Below are 18291 nucleotides of genomic sequence, written 5' to 3'. Positions count from 1 at the left end.
GGCAGGAGCAGGGACCGAGCAACGGGAGCTCACCCCATCGCGGGGATTCGAACCGCCGACCTTCTGATTGGCAAGCCCTAGGCTCTGTGATTTAACCCACAGCGCCACCCACATGCCCTAGGAAATCAGAAAATGTTCTGATGCAAATCGCCTGCTGCAAAATGCCCTGATTTGCACAGAATGACCACATCCCTGTCAACAGCAAAAGTGTCCTCCAGCCTCTATTTACCTGCGTAAACCTCTGGGCTTCCTTCTCCTCCCTGTCCCACAAGTCTCCAGTTCCCTTCCAGACCCACCCCGCCTAGGGAAACTCTTGGCTTGTTGCTCCCCACCTGTGGCAGCATCCAGACTGGTGCTGAGGGACGGCGTCGGGCTGGGAACGGCATCTGCACAGCTGTTGAGGAAATGCAGGTACTCCAGAGCGTCGGAAAATTCCCTGCAGCCAAACAGAGGAAACCAGGACGAGTTTTGGTATGAACGCTGGTGCCAGAGCTCCGGTTTCCAGCAATTTAACCTGGTTTGGGCTTCTAGTTGGGGAGGGGGCAGCCAAAAGGAAGTCCCCTCCCCAGTACCCCAATCCAGCGCTTCCAAGGGCCCGAAGCGAGACACAAAACAATTAATGCGATTGAATGATTTTTATTTTTTCTAAAAAAAGAGAAGCATTAAATTGAAAGCTTGCCCAACCACCAAAGATCGGGACCAGACCCTCTCCAGGGCTCCATCGCAATCCAGTTTGGACCTTATACCAGACATGTGTCTCCCATTTCCTCCAGAAACCCATTCACACAAGTCTTGACTGGGTGAATGGTGTGTCCAGTAGAATTTGGCCCTAAATATTCCTTTAGAGTCTGGGTCCTGCGTAACTTAGGAGGAAGGTGGGATCTTTCCTTGCACATATTGCCTGCAAGAAGCTTTTGCATCACAATGCAGCATTCTTCCAGGGGCAAAAGAAAACTAAGTTCCCCTTGACATTTTTTGCAAATACCAATTCCATTTGAAATCAGCAGCACCCCAAACCCACCACCCAGTTCTGGGGTCTCCCCAATCAACAACAAACCCTTCCAACACTGAGTTGCAAAACTGGACTCTCTATCAAGGTCTCTTCCACCCACACATCTGCAAGCACCCACAGCCCCCTTCTCCAAGGGGGGGGGGGGAAATAACCCAAGGAACCTTGGGAAACCAGCTGCAAATGGCAGGAAGCAGGCAGGATCCCACTAGACCTCTGCTTAGCGGAAGATAAGGCTCTACAAGCCACAAGAACTATGTTCTCCCTCCCCTGTTGGAGGCAGTATGCTGGGAATCGCAGCTGGGAAGAGGACTGTTGCAGACCTCACCTATCGTTTCTCGGGGGGGATTATAAAACCTGTCAGCATGCCCTACGACCCAGCAGGAAATTATGGATGCAGCTGCCCTTAGGAAAGGGCTGTGGCTCAGGGCGGGAAAGGTTATCGGTTCAATGTCTGGCATCTCTGGGATTGGGCTGGGAAAAGGCTGAAACCCTTCAAAGCTGATGCCAGGCAGTGTGGGCAAATACTGGGTGGTCTGGTAGTCTGATTCAGAATAACTAGAGCCAGGGCTTTCTCGGCTGCGGCTCCAATCTGGTGGAACGCTCTGTCACAAGAGACTAGGGCCCTGTGGGACCTGACATCTTTCTGCAGGGCCTGCAAGACAGAGCTGTTCCACCAGGCCTTTGGTCAGGGCGCAGCCTGACTCCCTCCTCTGGCAATCTGCACAGAATTTTGCTTAACGGTTGCCATCAATTTGATTTTAATTAATTAGAATGAAATGTTTTTAGAAGGTTGGATTATTTGATTGTTGTTAGCCGCCCTGAGCTCGGCTTCGGCTGGGGAGGGCGGGATATAAATAAAAATTTTTATTATTATTATTATTAATAATAATAATAATAATAAGGCAGCTCCCTGCGTTCCAAGGGGATAGGAAGGGATAATCTGGGAGCAAGTGACATGGGTGGGAATCCCCTCTTCAGGGCAGTTTGAAGGGGGAATGGGCCAAATCTGCAACAAGGAGAATCAGTACGAACGGCCTCGGTCCAGTATACCTGAAGGAGTGTCTCTACCTCCATCGTTCTGCCCGGACACTGAGGTCCAGCGCTGAGGGCCTTCTGGCAGTTCCCTCGCTACGAGAAGCCAAGTTACAGGGAACCAGGCAGAGGGCCTTCTCGTGGTGGCGCCCTCCCACCAGATGTCAAAGAGAAAAATAACTACCAGACTTTTAGAAGACATCTGAACGCAGCCCACTTTAGGGAAGCTTTTAATGTTTAATAGGTTATTGTATTTTAGTGTTTTGTTGGAAGCCGCCCAGAGTGGCTGGGGAAACCCAGCCAGATCGGCGGGGTATAAATAATAATAATAATTATTATTAAACACACCATTTAAATGTTCTCATTCAGTATCTATAAATTTGGGGGGTACCAGAAGTGGATGGAGCCAAGACAGCAGAGAGCAACATGTACAGGGGCTTCAAGACCCGAAATCCGGTCCTCTCTTACCCCTCGTCGCGGCTGGCAGGCGCCTCACTCTCCAGCCTAGAGACACAGGAAAGGGCTTTCTCCAGCAAATGCTCACGGAAAAGCTGGGTCACTTGAGCCAGGGGGTCCGCTGCAAAGGGGAGAGAGAGGGAAAGAACATCCTTTTCTGATGGGGTCGACAGCCTTCATCTGCCTCAGCTGCAACAAAACATGTCTCTCCCGTATCGGTCTCTACAGCCACAGCAGGCGATGCGACTCTCCAACAGCTTGACTTCATTCACAAAGGTGAACTCCTCCACCGTCTCCTGAGACAGAGGTATGCTGGCCAACCACTTGACAGCACACCACGAAATACCCTCTTGGTCCAATGGGGGAAACGAATAGATTGGAGGACAACCCTTTCCCATGAAGCCCTTGGCTAACATGGCACCCTCTGGAAGTTATTGGACTACAGCTCCCATCAGGGCCAGGCAGCACAGCCAATGGTTAAGGGCTGATGGAGTTGGGGAGTCCATCTGGAAGGAACTGGAGACAGATTGTGAAGCAGGCGGATTACTATCAATCAGAACTACAATGCTGGCTAAACAATCAATCTGTCTTCCTTATAGGGAACTCTGGGAGTTGTAGCTCTGCAAGAGGAATAGGAGCCTCCTAACAATTCTCAGCACCCTTAAGAAACTTCGGCTCCCATGATTCTTTGCAGGAAACCTTGGCTGATTAAATGGCACTGCTTCAAATTTATATTGCAGGTGGGTCATTGGGCATAGCTGAGATTCCTGCATTGCAGGGGTTGGAATAGATTCCATGATTCCTGTCTATCAGGAGCTGCTGCCCATTTGATTCTCACAACAGCCTTGTGAGGAAGGTTAGGCTGAGAGAAAGTCACCGGTGAGCTTCTCAGTGAAGCAGGGATTTGAACCCAGGTTTCCCTGCCGCTCCCCAAGTCCAGGGCTCCACCCTCTCGCATCACACCAGCCGACTTCTCCATACCTGGATTACTGGTGGAGCTGTAGATGCTCTCCCGAGGGCAGCTCTTCACGGCCCAGTCTCCGTCCACGAAGAAACGGTGACCCACAGGATGGCAGAGCCACTGGAGGGCGGGTGGCACAGTCCCACTGTGGGACAGCAGCACCTGCCGGGCGCTGCTGAGGAAGAAGCGCTGCGCCACAAAAGGAAAGCCAATCAGGGGAGCCCTGGCGGTGATCCCAGCATTCTATGCTTACCACTTGCAAGGTGGCCAGTGGCTACTTGCAAGCCTTATTTTTTATATACCGTATTTTTCGCTCTATAAGACGCACCAGACCACAAGACGCACCTAGTTTTTGGAGGAGGAAAACAAGAAAAAAAAAATTCTGAATCTCAGAAGCCAGAACAGCAAGAGGGATCGCTGCGCAGTGAAAGCAGCAATCCCTCTTGCTGTTCTGGCTCCTGGGATAGCTGCGCAGCCTGCATTCGCTCCATAAGATGCACACACATTTCCCCTTACTTTTTAGGAGGGGGAAAGTGCGTCTTATAGAGCAAAAAATATGGTATATAAAAAACAAATTCACCTATAAAATGTATATGCCACTTCACTGTAAAAAAACACCAACAACCCTCAAAGTGGTTTGCGAAAAGAACAAAACAATAACATATTTTGAATATTTGCTGGACGCTGCTTTGGGCACAGCTGGTTGTGGAAATGTGGCATCCAAGTAAATTTGATCGATCAATATTTTGAGGCCCTTCTTCATGTGCCTCCTCTATGTGAAGTCGGGATGGTGACAACACAAGAGAAAAGGCCTTTTCTGCAGTGGCTCCGTTTGTAGAACACTCTCCCTAGAGAGGTTTGCCGGGTGCCTTCGTTATATATTTTTAGTAGCCAGGCGAAAACGTTCCTCTTCAACCAGGCCTCTGGCTGATTAATATTCTTTTTTTTCTTTTTTTTTAAAAAAGATATTTATTAAAGTTTTCAAAAATAATACGTTGTAAAACAAAAAGAAAAGAAACAACAAAAACACAGAAATACAAAAATACAGAAATAAAAACAATTTAAAAACACATAGAGTTTCCATTTGCTTATTTTCTTTTAACTTATTTTCCCGACCTCCTCATACCTCCCTTTCTTATATTCCAATTCAGATTGTTTGTTCAGCAAATCCTCACCAATAGTTCTTCTACTTATTTCAAAACCTTATTTTCCTAATATTCTACAGCCTTTTAAATGTGTCTGTTGTTTTGGTTTTAATTATTTGCTTGTGTTTTTATCTTGTATTTTATTCTGCGGACTGCCCTGATATCTTGCGAAGGACTGTATATAAATTTAATTTAACAATAATAATAGGGCTTTTTTCAGCTGGAACTTGCTTGAACTCAATTCTGGCCCCTCTCAGGTTGGCGCCATTGCCATTCAAAGAGAATGCGATAACAACAACAACAACAATAACAACAACGATTTGGCCCTCCAGGTGTTGCTGGACTACAATTCCCCTCGCCCTCAAAAACCATGGTCGATGGGCAGCCATAACTGGAGCTGTGGTTCGGCAACGTCTGGAGAGCCCAAAGTTCCCCACACCCGATGGTGAGCTTAGCCCAAATGGAAGAGCTGAGGTAATATCCTGCACCCCACATTGCACAGCCTTACCGCCAGGAAGTGACAACAGCGATGGAGGCTGGTCTTCACACGCAGTGCCGCTGCCACATAGACCTCGGCGAGCGTGGCCACGGAGATAGTGTTGCCTGCGCACTCGGCCAGGTTCACGGCACTCAGCGCCATGTTGATTGCTGAGAGGTGACCGGCCACGTGCTTCCCTGTGGGAAGAGGAGGTGGGGAAACCCTTAGTCAAAGATGTTTACCAGGGGTAGGCAACCCAGGGGCCGGATGCAGCCCAGTTGCCTTTCCAATCCAGCCTGCAGACGGTCCAGCATGATTTTTACATGAGTAGAATGTGTCCTTTTATTTAAAATGCATCTCTGGGTTATTTGTGGGGCATAGAAATTCGTCCATTTCCCCCCCAAAAATAGTCCAGCCCACCACATGGTCTGAGGGAAGGTGGACCGGCCCAAGGCTGAAAAAGGTTGCTGACCCCTGGTTTAAACCAAGCATGGCCAGACTTGGCCCTCCAGCTGTTTTGGGATTTCAACTCCCATCATCCCTAGCTAACAGGACCTGTGGTCTGGGATGATGGGGACTGTCTGGCCATGCCTGGAACTTTAAGCCAAGGAGACGTGGACCCAAAAGGGTTGAAGACGTCTGCTCAAAGCCTACCTGTCATGTGCAGCTGATGCAGTTTGTGGTACACCAGGGCCGCGTCGCAGGCGCTTTTCTGCACGTCAGTCTTGAGCTCCCGGTCGCGGAAGAAGCCGCCGGCCCTTCCCGCCAGCCAACGCCCCACCCAGAGCCGCTGAAGGATGTGACGGATCAAGTTCCATAAAAGGCTGCAGGTCAGGTCGAGGTTGGAGGTCGGGAGTGGGCGGCCGAGGGCTTTCAACGCCGTCCATAAGTTCTGGGAGGCCTGAGCAAAATCTCCCTGAAGAGGAAATGAGGGAGAGAATGGACAAGCCTTGTAAAGGATGGAGCACAAAGAGGCTATAAGGACATGGAGGAGAAGGTGCTTTGCATCTAGAAGGCCCCAGGGTGAGCAACTCGGTGTGTGCTGCCTGAGACAGGGTCTTCTTAGCAGTGGCTCCCAGTTTATGGACTGCCTTTCCCTGTTGAGGTGTGCCTGTCTCTCTTATCAACAGCTTTGGACCAATTCAGCTCTGAAACGGACTGATCTTCGGATGAACCTGCCTTGCCTCTGAACTTGGGACTTGAAAGCCCTGCTTATCTTTGCTAAGTATAGAAGCAGATGTGTCACGCAGGATTAGTTTTGAGGATCTGATCGAGGACTTTGCAATTAGAAAAAGTAGGAGATAATTAAAGTGGAAGTATACAAAAACAAACATTATTTTCCATCTTACTGTAGGTTTCATTTCATTTTAAAAAATACCATTTTATTTTACTGTTTATTAGTGTTTATATTTTGAATTAGATAAAATATTTTGGTGCCCCCATATATGTAAGTGCTTAGGGTCTCTAAAGGTCTTAATCCAGCCCTGAGCCTAGCCCAGACTTGGTCAGCCTTGGCTACAACCCATCATGGCAGCAACAACATTGCCGCAACCCGCCTGGTATAGCCTCGCAACCCGCCACTTCAAGACCTATGACCTAAAGCAGGGTTTCCTGAACCTGGGCTCCAACTCCCATCATGCTTAGCAAGCAGGACCAGTGGTCTGGGATGATGGGAATCGTAGTCCAACCACAGCAGGAGACCCAAGTTTGGGAAACCTATGACCTAAGGGAACTAAGCTGAACAAGAGTCAACAGCAAGTCATAGAATCATAGAATAGAATAATAGAATCATAGAGTTGGAAGAGACCACAAGGGCCATTGAGTCCAACCCCCTGCCAAGCAGGAAACACCATCAGAGCACTCCTGACATATGGTTGTCAAGCCTCTGCTTAAAGACCTCCAAAGAAGGAGACTCCACCACACTCCTTGGCAGCAAATTCCACTGTCGAACAGCTCTTACTGTCAGGAAGTTCTTCCTAATGTTTAGGTGGAATCTTCTTTCTTGTAGTTTGGATCCATTGCTCTGTGTCCGCTTCTCTGGAGCAGCAGAAAACAACCTTTCTCCCTCCTCTATGTGACATCCTTTTATATATTTGAACATGGCTATCATATCACCCCTTAACCTCCTCTTCTCCAGGCTAAACATGCCCAGCTCCCTTAGCCGTTCCTCATAAGGCATCGTTTCCAGGCCTTTGACCATTTTGGTTGCCCTCCTCTGGACACGTTCCAGTTTGTCAGTGTCCTTCTTGAACTGTGGTGCCCAGAACTGGACACAGTACTCCAGGTGAGGTCTGACCAGAGCAGAATACAGTGGCACTATTACTTCCCTTGATCTAGATGCTATACTCCTATTGATGCAGCCCAGAATTGCATTGGCTTTTTTAGCTGCTGCATCACACTGTTGGCTCATGTCAAGTTTGTGGTCAACCAAGACTCCTAGATCCTTTTCACATGTACTGCTCTCAAGCCAGGTGTCACCCATCTTGTATTTGTCCCTCTCATTTTTTTTGCCCAAGTGCAATACTTTACATTTCTCCCTGTTAAAATTCATCTTGTTTGTTTTGGCCCAGTTCTCTAATCTGTCAAGGTCGTTTTGAAGTGTGATCCTGTCCTCTGGGGTGTTAGCCACCCCTCCCAGTTTGGTGTCATCTGCAAATTTGATCAGGATGCCCTTGAGTCCATCATCCAAGTCGTTGATAAAGATGTTGAATAAGACCGGGCCCAAGACAGAACCCAGTGGGCCACCCCACTGGCCAACGCCACAGATTACTTGAACCTGTGTCCCCAGTGCCACAACCCTACCACAACCAACACTTCTTTACAGAATGGGCCTCCCATGGAAGTTCCGTCACAGGACCTTTGCTAGACAAGACAACGCAGGAAGCTAAAAACCATGAAAATTGCTGAAAATCAAAGATGCGCACACTCACCCGCGCCAAGTCGAGGTCTGCCTGCTTGCGGTGCCTCCAGAAAAGGATGGAAGCCTCTGAATGAGGGCGTGTGATGGGCTCGCCATAAATGAATAGCCGGACAAAGGCTCCCAAAACAACCAGCATGTTGACCAGCCAGAAGACCAAAGTGGGGAGAAGCCACTGGAACCAGGCGATAGGGGTGTCTGTGGATGAAGACACGAGGCACTGTGGTTTAGAAATCCATCTCTCTTCCTCACAACAGAGAACTCTGGGGATTGTAGCTCTGTGAGGGGAATAGGGGCCCCCCTAACAACTCCCAGCACCTTCAACAAACTACAGCTCCCAAAATTCCTTGGGCGGAGCCATGGCTGTTTGAAGTGGTATCGCAGCGCTCTAAGCATTTCCTGTGAATGTGGCCAAACACACACACACGTTCATACTCTCCAACGCTTTTCTGAAGAAAAAAGAGGCGTCCCCTCCAACATTTCTCCCATGAAAATAGGGACATCCTAAGTAAAAGTGGGACATTCTGGGATCAAATCAGAAACCTGGACGGCTTCTGTAAAGCCAGGGACTGTCCCTGGAAAATAGGGGCACTTGGTCTCCACATCCAGGCATCAAACAGAGAGTGCTTGCTCCAACAAGGCTGATTTGGAAGCCTAAATATGGGGCTGTGGGGGAAAGGAGGCTGCAGCCTGGGTAGAGGAACATCACAAGACATGCCGGCCCCACAGGCCTGCGGGTCCTCACCCCCGGCGAAGACCCTGCCGCACACTCACCTGCGGCCTCATTCTGGCTCTTAATGGTGCGCCCGGAGTGGCTGGAGCCATCGATATCCGAAGGGCTGGCCAAGTGAGAGCCCGCCAAAAGGGAGGAGAGGGGGTTGAAGGAGAGGCAGAGGAAGACGAAGGCACACAGGGCCATGCGCGAGCGATCCAGCATCCCCAGGCTGCCTGGCGAGAGCGCCTGATGCTCTTTCTTCACCTGAAACAGCCACAGACAGCAGCAGGTGAGTTTGGGGGCAGCGTGGAGGGAGGACCAAGTTGCTGCCTTCTCAGCCAGGTGGATTCCAGCTGCTTTTAGAGCTAGATATTTTTGGAGTGTACATGCTAAATATTTTGAAATTTTGATACACAACTAATTGTCAGATAGAGAAGCTATCTCTTTTTTTATTTTAATCATTTCCCACCCCTTTGGAATCATAGAAGGAAGGAACCCTGTGGATCACGTAGTCCAACACATTGCAATGCAGGAATATGCAGCTGTCCTATACGGGGATCGAACCTGCAACCAATTCTTCATTTTGTTCTTTTTATGGAAAGAGGTGGTGAATGAAAGAGGGGTAGGAACACAGAAAATGATGGAAGGGGTCCCCTCGGGTTTCCAGGAACTGTGATAGTTCCTGTACAAAGACCCTAACGCAACATTTTGCAACCCTAGTGCAATATTTTGCAAAAGTCAAGGTACTTGGAAGTGGGAAAAGCCCTGGAACAGCTGCTACCAATCAGAGGAAGCAATATTGGCTTAGATCAAGGGCATGCAGATGATTCACGGAACTCATACCGGGGATCTTCATTGGAAATGGAATTTATATTATAGGCCAAGACATTAATAGACAAGACGTCTAACTGTTCTTATATGCAACAACAGCGGCAAGAGTGCTGTTAGCCCACAAATGGAAGCAAGAAGAAATTCCGATGAAATAAGAATGGCAGATGAAATTAATGGACTATGCAGAATTGGACAAAATGACAAGAAAGATTCAAAACCTGCGGGACCAGAGATTTACAGAAGATTGGAAGAAGTATATGAATTATTTGAAGAGCAGCTGTAATCAACAAATTACGCTAGTAGGACTACAATAAGTTTTGTAAGGAGAAATATACGAAGTGTTACAAAGTAGAAAAAGATACGGGATATTGGTTATGAGTTTGAAATGTAATAGGGAAAATAAGAAATGCATACTAAGAGATTAGACTGGAAAATTTTCAGACTGATGGAAGTCAAAAAAATTGAATAAGATGTAAAAGTAGGTTTAATCACTGTTGAAAATAGTATGTTAAAAAACTTATATAAATTTATATATAAAAAAGGGAAATGGACTTTTGGTTTTTTGCATGGTTCCACTGAGGTGAAGCCCCAGCCCCCTGGTCTCTTCCCAGGCGTTCTCCCTTCCACCACCTCCTGCTCCCATTCGGGGTCACACCTTGGTCTCCTCGTAGAAGGGGCAGTCCGGCTCAGAGTCGCTCCCACTGGTGCCGCTGAGGGAGAGGGGGCTGCCGCTGCCGCGCAACGGGGAGCCTGCGTCCGACGGGGGTGGCGTCAGGGTGTCCACCAGCTTGATCCCTTCCTTTGAGTCCTGGGTGTTGCCACCACATGTGGCTACCAGATCCTTCAGGGACTCTGCAGAAGCGGGACAGGCGGAAAGAGCAAAAGGAGAATCCATGGTCACCACAGAGAGAAATGCGCTTCGCCCAAAAGCAAGTTTAGCTCCAAGGGCTTTCTGGTCTTTAAGCAGAGGCTTGACAACCATATGTCAGGAGTGCTCTGATGGTGTTTCCTGCTTGGCAGGGGGTTGGACTCGATGGCCCTTGTGGTCTCTGCCAACTCTATGATTCTATGATTCTATGGTAGTTCCCTCACTGCAAGAAGTGAGGTTACAGGGAACCAGGCACAGGGCCTTCTCAGTAGTGGCATCCACCCTGTGGAATGCCCTCCTGTCAGATGTCAAGGAAATAAACAACTATCTGACTTTTAGAAGACATCTGAAGGCAGCCTTGTTTAGGAAAGTTTTTGATGTTTTATTGTGTTTTTATGTTTTGCTGGAAGCCGCCCAGAGTGGCTGGGGCAATCTAGTCATATGATGATAATAATATTATTATTAAGTTCTGCTTCCAACCAAGAAACATCAATGATTCGGAAGGGGACAGCTGTTTGTGTTTCCCCCCAGGACAACCATGCTTTTGCGCCTCGCAACAGTAACAGAATCATGGAATTGCAGCGCTGGGTGGGAACCCCAAAGGTTATCTATTCCAACCCCCTGCAATGCAGAAATCACAGCAAAGAACCCCTGGCAGATGGCTACCCAACCTCTGTTTAAAAACCACCAGTGAATGAGAGACCACCACCCGGGATCCTTGTATTGATAGGATCCAGCACATGTTCTGGGGGTCCCTCGCGATTTTTTCCTTCCTTCCCCTCCCAAAGTCCAAACGTTTGCAGTTTCCAATCTGCAAAAGGGGCCGAAGGCTGCGAAACTCACTGTTGTTCTGGCTCGCCATTTTGAGGGCCATGTTCTCGGCCTTCAGCTTCTGGTTGGCCTGCTTCAGGAAGCGGATGTGGTCGATTGCTTTGCGCAAAATGGCCGACTTGTTCAGCTGCCAACGGACAGGAAAGGTTGGCACGGTTAGAGGGTGAGCAGAGGGAAATGACAGGTTTGTAGGGGTTCCTCTTTGACCCGTCCTCTTCTCAGGAGGAAGGTTCTCCTGCGCAAGCCCTGTCGAGGCCAACAAGCGAGAGAATCTCCGAGCCACAAACTCTTTCCTGGGGCACCGCCATAGAGCCGCGTGCCACAGTGGCCAGAGTTGAAGAGGAGGAATCGTTCCCTTTGGTAGCCCAAGCCTCTGAAACAGCTGCCCTAAATGGCAGCGGAATCATCCGAGCGAAGGAGGAACAGGCTGAGTGGGCAGGAACAGCCAGTTGAATGGAACATCCCACAATTTCCTAGACAAGAGACCCTGCCACATTTGGAAGGAGGCATTATGTGGCCAAGGAGGTTAGCCAGGCTCTCCCCTAGTGTGGCATCAAATAGCAGATGCAGGAAAAGTTAGCTGCTGCAAACATTCAGTAGCTTAGGGCCTCATTAAACCTACTGTAAATCTGGCCCTGATGCCACCCAGTATGGCTGAACCTCCCCAATTAAGCTCCAGAACCAACAGAGAGCAAAACCTAGCGGTAAAGGATCCCTGGACAGTTAAGTCCAGTCAAAGGCGACTCTGGGGTTGCGACGCTCATCTCACTTTTCAGGCTGTTTGTTCACAGACAGCTTTCCGGATCATGTGGCCAACAGGACTACACCACTTCTGGTGCAACCGAACAACGTGATGGAAACCAGAGCGCACAGAAACGCCGTTTACCTTCCCGCCGGAGCAGTACCTATTTATCTACTTGCACTTTGACGTGCTTTCAAACTGCTAGGTGGGCAGGAGCTGGGACCGAGCAACGGGAACTCACCCCGTTGTAGGGATTCGAACCACCGACCTTCCGATCGGCAGGCCCAAGAGGCTCTCCTAGTGGAGACACCCACTCCCCTAGTGGAGGCAGGGACCATTGCTCAGTGGCAAAACACATGCTTAGCATCCAGAAGGTCGCAGGTTCAATCCCCCAGCATCTCCAAGAATGGCTGGGAAAGAAACTCTGGGGAGTCACTGCCGGTCAGAGCAGACAATACTGAGCTAGATGGACTGTATGGACTGACTCAATATATGGCCCCTGCTTACTTACTTACTTATTTCCTATAGTTTATATACCACTTGATTGCAGAAAACCTCAAAGCCGTTTATAAAGATATAAAACCAAAGAATTACTGCTAAGAAATGACTGCCAAATTTTAAACCTTTCAGAAAGTTAAAACTGCAATAGCATAGAGTACACTAAAACAAGTTAGAACTCCTACAAACTTTCTAGACATCTGGGTAGGCTTGTCTAAATAAGAATGTCCTCAACAGGCGACAAAAATAATACAGGTAAGTTGCCTGCCTGGTATCAACAGGCAGAGTGTTCCTGTCGGCACATTAAACGAGTAAGTTCTTACAGGTGCGGTTACAGGTATTATGGGCACCTGTGAAAGTGCCAATGGAAGACCCATAACCAAATGCAGAAAGAGGGGGTTAAGGCAACTTCACAAAGCCTAAAACTAACCCCCCCACTAGCAAAGGTAAAGGCTAACAATACTAATATCAAAACAAAATAAAAAAATTCCTTCCAGTAGCACCTTAAAGACCAACTAAGTTAGTTCTTGGTATGAGCTTTCGTGTGCATGCATTTCGTGTGTATCTGAAGAAGTGTGCATGCACACGAAAGCTCATACCAAGAACTAACTTAGTTGGTCTTTAAGGTGCTACTGGAAGGAATTTTTTTATTTTGTTTTGACTATGGCAGACCAACACGGCTACCTATCTGTAACTAATACTAATATCAATATTTCAAAGAGATTAAAACAAAACCTTTCAAAGATATTCAAATATGTTAAAAGCACTTGCTAAAAGCAGGCTTGTTTAACCAAGCTGACCCAGCTAAGTACGATTGTTGGCATGCATTTTAATTTGTCTTTAGCACATCATCAATTTTTTTAATGTTGTAAATAGCCATTTCTTAATTTTTCATAACTTTTGTAACCCACTTGGAGATTTATTATTTTTCTTAGAGTCAAGCGGTATAGGTTGTGAACCACCTTGTGATCTTTGGATGAAGGGTTGTATACAAATCTAATAATAATAATAATAATAATAATAATAGTATAAATTTTATGAAATAAATAGAAAGCCTAAGAGAATTACTTTTAAGCACATTTGCCCAAACGGTGCCAAGCCAAAGCCACAAATGTAGGTGCCCGGCGGGCTTCTCTAGGAAGAGACTTCCTCAACCAGGGGACAGCTGTGCACCCAAAATAAAGGTCCCCTGCAGGCGTACCTTGGCTTCCGACCCCACAACCAGGTCCTTGAGCTCGGAGATCTTGTCGTTGATGGAGGAGCGATACCGTTTCTCGATGGCGTTATGGGCTGTGCGCTTCTCGCCCTTGCCGTGGCTTCCCAGCGGCTTCCCTGTGGTCAGGCGGTTGATGGGCAGCTTGTCTGTATCCATCATCAGAGGAACCGTTGCCAGGATGGTGCCCCCACTCATCAGTGTCTGCAAGGGAGGAGGGAGAAGGAGCAGTTGCGGGGGGCGGGTCACTTCCTTTCCTTGAATCAGGCAAAGCCACTCCCCCAATACATTCTTCTTATTACTGTTTTTATTATTATTTACTGTTGTTGTTGTTGTTGTTGTTACTATTATTATTATTATTATTATTATTATTATTATTATTATTATTTTATCCCCAGCCACTCTGGGCAGCTTCCAGCAAAATATAAAAACACAAAAACATCAAAAACTTCCCTAAACAAGGCTGCCTTCAGATGTCTTCTAAAAGTCAGATAGTTGCTTATTTCCTTGATATCTGACAGAAGGGTGTTCCATAGGGCGGGCGCCAGTACCGAGAAGGCCCTGTGCCTGGTTCCCTGTAACTTGGCTTCTCGCAGTGAGGGACCTGGCAGAAGGCCCTTGAAGCTGGACGGCAGTGTCCGGGCTAACAATCGGGGTGGAGACCCTCCTTCAGGTATACTGGGGCGAGGCCGTTTAGGGCTTTAACCAACACTTTAAATTGTGCTCGGAAACATACTGGGAGCCAATGTAGGTCTTTCAGGACTGGTGTTATATGGTCTCGGCAGCCACTCCCAATCACCAGCCTAGCTGCCGCAACAGGTTTCAGAAATTTCAAAAGGACTTTAAAAGTATTTTTTAAAAAAACAACAACAAATAAATACTATTTCCTTAAAACAAAAAGATACAGAAGGCTCAGGGCTTGCAGGAGGAACTACACTGCAGAACTCCCTGCCTCTTGAAGATCAAACAGGCGGCTCCACCGTACACTTTTCAGCACCTGCTAGAAACCTTTCTCGTCTAGACAAGCCTGCACAGATGCTTTAAAAGCCGAGGCAATTTTAATCCATTTCACTATTTTAACTTTTGTAATGTTTCAAAGCACAGTCGTGCCTTGGATCCTGAACGCCTTGGCTCCTGAACAAATCGGCTCCCGAACGATAGAAACCTGGAAGTGAGTGTTCCGTTTTTTGAACAATTTTTGGAAGCTGAATGTCCAGCAAGGCTTCTGCGGCTTCCGATTGGTTGCAGGAGCTTCCTGCAGCCAATCAGAAGCCGCACTTTGGTTTCCGAACGTTCTGGAAGTCAAACAGACTTCTGGAATGGATTCCGTTCAACTTCCAAGATACGACTGTACTGTAAATCATAGAATCAAAAAATTGTAGAGTTAAAAGACCCCTGTGAGTCATTTAAGCCCAGGGTTTTCCAAACTTGAGTCCCCAGCTGCTTTTGGACTAAACTCCCATCACCCCTAGGTAGCAGGACCCATGGTCAGGAATGATGGGAACTGTAGTCCAAAAACAGCTGGACTGCCCAAGTTTGGGCAACCCTCGATTTTATAGTTTTATTTTTTTGTAAACCGTGTTGAGGTGGTTGTTGTTGTTTACCATCAAGCGGTGCACACATATTACAGGATGGAAAAAATCATTAACTACCGTATTTTTTGCCCTATAAGACTCACTTTTTCCCTCCTAAAAAGTAAGGGGAAATGTGTGTGTGTCTTATGGAGCGAACGCGGGCTGTGCAGCTATCACAGAAGCCAGAACAGCAAGAGGGATTGCTGCTTTCACTGCGCAGTGATCCCTCTTGCTGTTCTGGCTTCTCAGATTCAGAATATTTTTTTTCTTGTTTTCCTCCTCCAAAAACTAGGTGCGTCTCGTGGTCTGGTGCGTCTTATAGAGCGAAAAATGCGGTAATTACAGTGGTACCTCTGGATGCGAATGGGATCCGTATCGGAGCCCTGTTCGCATCCAGAGCAGAATGCAACCTACGTCTGCGCATCTGCACGTGCACAGGTCACAATTCGCCGCATGTGCATGACGTCATTTTGAGCATCTGCGCATGCGCAAACAGCAAAACCCGGAAGTAATGTGTTCTGTTACTTCCGGGTCGCCGCAGAGCGCAACCCAAAAACGCTCAACCTGAAGCAATTTTAACCTAAGGTATGACTGTACCGGCATCTGTAGTGATGTCGACTGGACGGCCGTCGTGGTCCCCAGAGTGGTGATGCCAGAGGTCTGGGCTCCCGAGACGGCTGTCAGCAGCAGAGAGTCGGCCTTGATGAAGTGAGGCTGCAGAAGGACCTGCGGGAAGAGAGGAGGGGTCAGTGCGAAGCTTATGCTGACGAGAGGACTAACAGATCCGGGGGCCCCGCAGCACCTGCTCACCGGCACTTGCTGGATCTGGCGCTGGACGACTTGGGATCCACTGTGGGGAGTCAGAATCTGTTGGGGGGCGATGTTCTGGAGTTGGGTTTGCATTGCCACTGGCTGGTTCTGCTGCGATGTGGCTTGGGTGTTTGGAGGGGGCTGAGGATGCCCTCCTGGCTGGGGAGCTGAGAGAGAAATGTATTTATTTCTAAAATGCATCCATATTCCATCCATTTCTCCAAGCAGCTCAAGGTCCTCCCCTTCATGTAATCCCCACAACAACCCTGTCGTTGCAAGCAAAGGACCAGCCCCGAACATCACCCAGTGAGAGCTCCATGGCCCAGTGGCGATTTGAACCCTAGTCCGATGCTCTAACCACTGCACCACAGCAGAGCAGCCCTGCTGAAGCAGAACGAAGGAATATGTAACTCAGCATCCTCTGTTTCTCCCCCCAGCCTGTGAAATGCTTCCAGGAAGACCCCAAGCTCCCTGGCAAGTGGTATTCCCAGATAGACCACCACTGAACAGGGAGGTTTCGTGAAATTATCATGACCAGTGGCCATGAACAGAACAAGACAGAAAGCATCTGCCCATCTGAAACCCCCGGCGCTGAATGCCTTCACCCATTTTGGTTCCCAAAGTAGATTCTGATGCCCTCTGAGATCCCTTTCTGTCCTCCAGATCAGGATAATGATCTGTTTATCATTGGCAGCTGCAACAAAATGGTGCAGTCTTGAGTGCTCCTGTTGATGGTTCCAGCCACTCTGCTCCCCACCCAACCATTCACGATTTTCTGTCTGTCCTCCAACAAATGGATCAGTATTTTTTGGCTGTTTTGCCTCCCCCTTCTACTTCTGAAATCTTTAGGCCACAGTTCCCTAATCCCTAATTTATATGTGGGGCTGATTACAAGCCCCTGTGCATTTAAGAAGTAGGGGGACTGTCATCCGTTGACTTCTAAGGAGCTCTGCAGCATCAAATCACCTCTAGGGCTGCCAACTTTTCAACAGGCCCCTGTAGCTGTGCCTTTAACAGCTGCCTGGCGTGTCAATACAAGCAGGGAAAGACACATGACTCCTCTCCTCGGTGTGAAAAACTTTGCCTGCTAGTTCCTGAAGATGTGGCAGCTGCTAAGGGCACAGGAGCACACCCAGCTGCTGCTTTTTGGTCAGTTGGCAAGCCCAGCCCCCTCTTATTGTATTATTACTATTAACATTTATTTATACAGCGCCATCAATCTGCCTGGCTCTGTGCACAACTAAAATCAAGAAATCCTACCCTCAAAGGGCACACACTCCAAAACAACAAATACAGTGGTGCCCCGCAAGACGAACGCCTCGCAAGACGGAAAACCCGCTAGACGAAAGGGTTTTCCGTTTTGGAGGCGCTTTGCAAAACAAATTTCCCTATGGGCTTGCTTCGCAAGACGAAAATGTCTTGCGAGTTCTTGCGGGTTCCCCCCCCCTTTTCCCCCTTTTCCTAAGCCGCTAAGCCGCTTATCAGCTGATCCGCTAAAAGCCGCTAAACCGCTAATAGCCCTAATCCGCTAAGCTGTCAATGGACTTGCTTCGCAAGATGAAAAAACCGCTATACGAAGAGCCTCACGGAACGGATTAATTTCGTCTTGCGAGGCACCACTGTAGAAACAATATGATAAAAATCAATAGTTTAATTTTTGAAATCAGTTAAGCCTGGGGGCCGCCCTCCTCACCGGAAACACTGCTCTGATTCAGGAATCCCACCATAGGTTGCGCTGAGAATTGGGTCTGGGGTGCCGGGACGAAACTCTGAGCCACCATCCTGGTTGGCGGGAGCCGAGATGCAGGCTGGGTGGCCACAGACGGGATAGGCTCCTCCTTGATGTCCATCGGAGTGGGCTCTGTGTTCGAGTTTGCTGCCGTCACTGGTTGGAAGCTTGGTGGGGGTGGAGCTGGGACCTGGAACAAGCTGGAGGAAGGTGAGTTAGCAGCCTCCAGGTAGCCGCTGAACAAACTGGGCCCATGTGGATTGGGCTCTGGGGTGACAGTTGTGCCGAACGACGCCTCGAACAGACCAGGGAAGTCTCCATCTTCAGTGTTGATCAGCTGAAGCATGTCTGCAAAACATACAGAAGGAAGGTAGCCCTGAGACAGGGTTTTCTTTGTACAGTGGTGCCCCGCAAGACGAATGCCTCGCAAGACGGAAAACCCGCTAGACGAAAGGGTTTTCCGTTTTGGAGGTGCTTCA

General features: G+C 48.4%; 1 protein-coding gene across 2 annotated transcripts in view; it reads right to left on the bottom strand.

Annotated features, from left to right (window-relative positions):
- The window catches only part of SREBF1 (sterol regulatory element binding transcription factor 1), a 54100-nt gene that overhangs the window by 18376 nt on the left and 17433 nt on the right, over positions 1-18291 (bottom strand). For both annotated transcript variants that reach the window (XM_079953695.1, XM_079953696.1), the window contains exons 2-14: positions 17777-18160; positions 16084-16250; positions 15871-15999; positions 13688-13903; positions 11259-11373; positions 10203-10399; positions 8776-8980; positions 8015-8199; positions 5739-6000; positions 5115-5281; positions 3482-3650; positions 2513-2621; positions 333-436 (exon numbers count right to left, since the gene is read on the bottom strand). In XM_079953695.1, the coding sequence (XP_079809821.1) occupies positions 333-436; positions 2513-2621; positions 3482-3650; positions 5115-5281; positions 5739-6000; positions 8015-8199; positions 8776-8980; positions 10203-10399; positions 11259-11373; positions 13688-13903; positions 15871-15999; positions 16084-16250; positions 17777-18160 (2409 nt within the window). The remainder of the gene's footprint in view (positions 1-332; positions 437-2512; positions 2622-3481; positions 3651-5114; positions 5282-5738; positions 6001-8014; positions 8200-8775; positions 8981-10202; positions 10400-11258; positions 11374-13687; positions 13904-15870; positions 16000-16083; positions 16251-17776; positions 18161-18291) is intronic.

Source organism: Podarcis cretensis, assembly GCF_951804945.1.
Source record: "Podarcis cretensis genome assembly, chromosome: 14".
In the NCBI taxonomy this organism is placed as follows: Eukaryota; Metazoa; Chordata; class Lepidosauria; order Squamata; family Lacertidae; genus Podarcis; species Podarcis cretensis.
The sequence above is the reverse complement of the archived record's forward strand: the minus strand, read 5'-3'. Positions and strand labels throughout refer to the sequence as shown.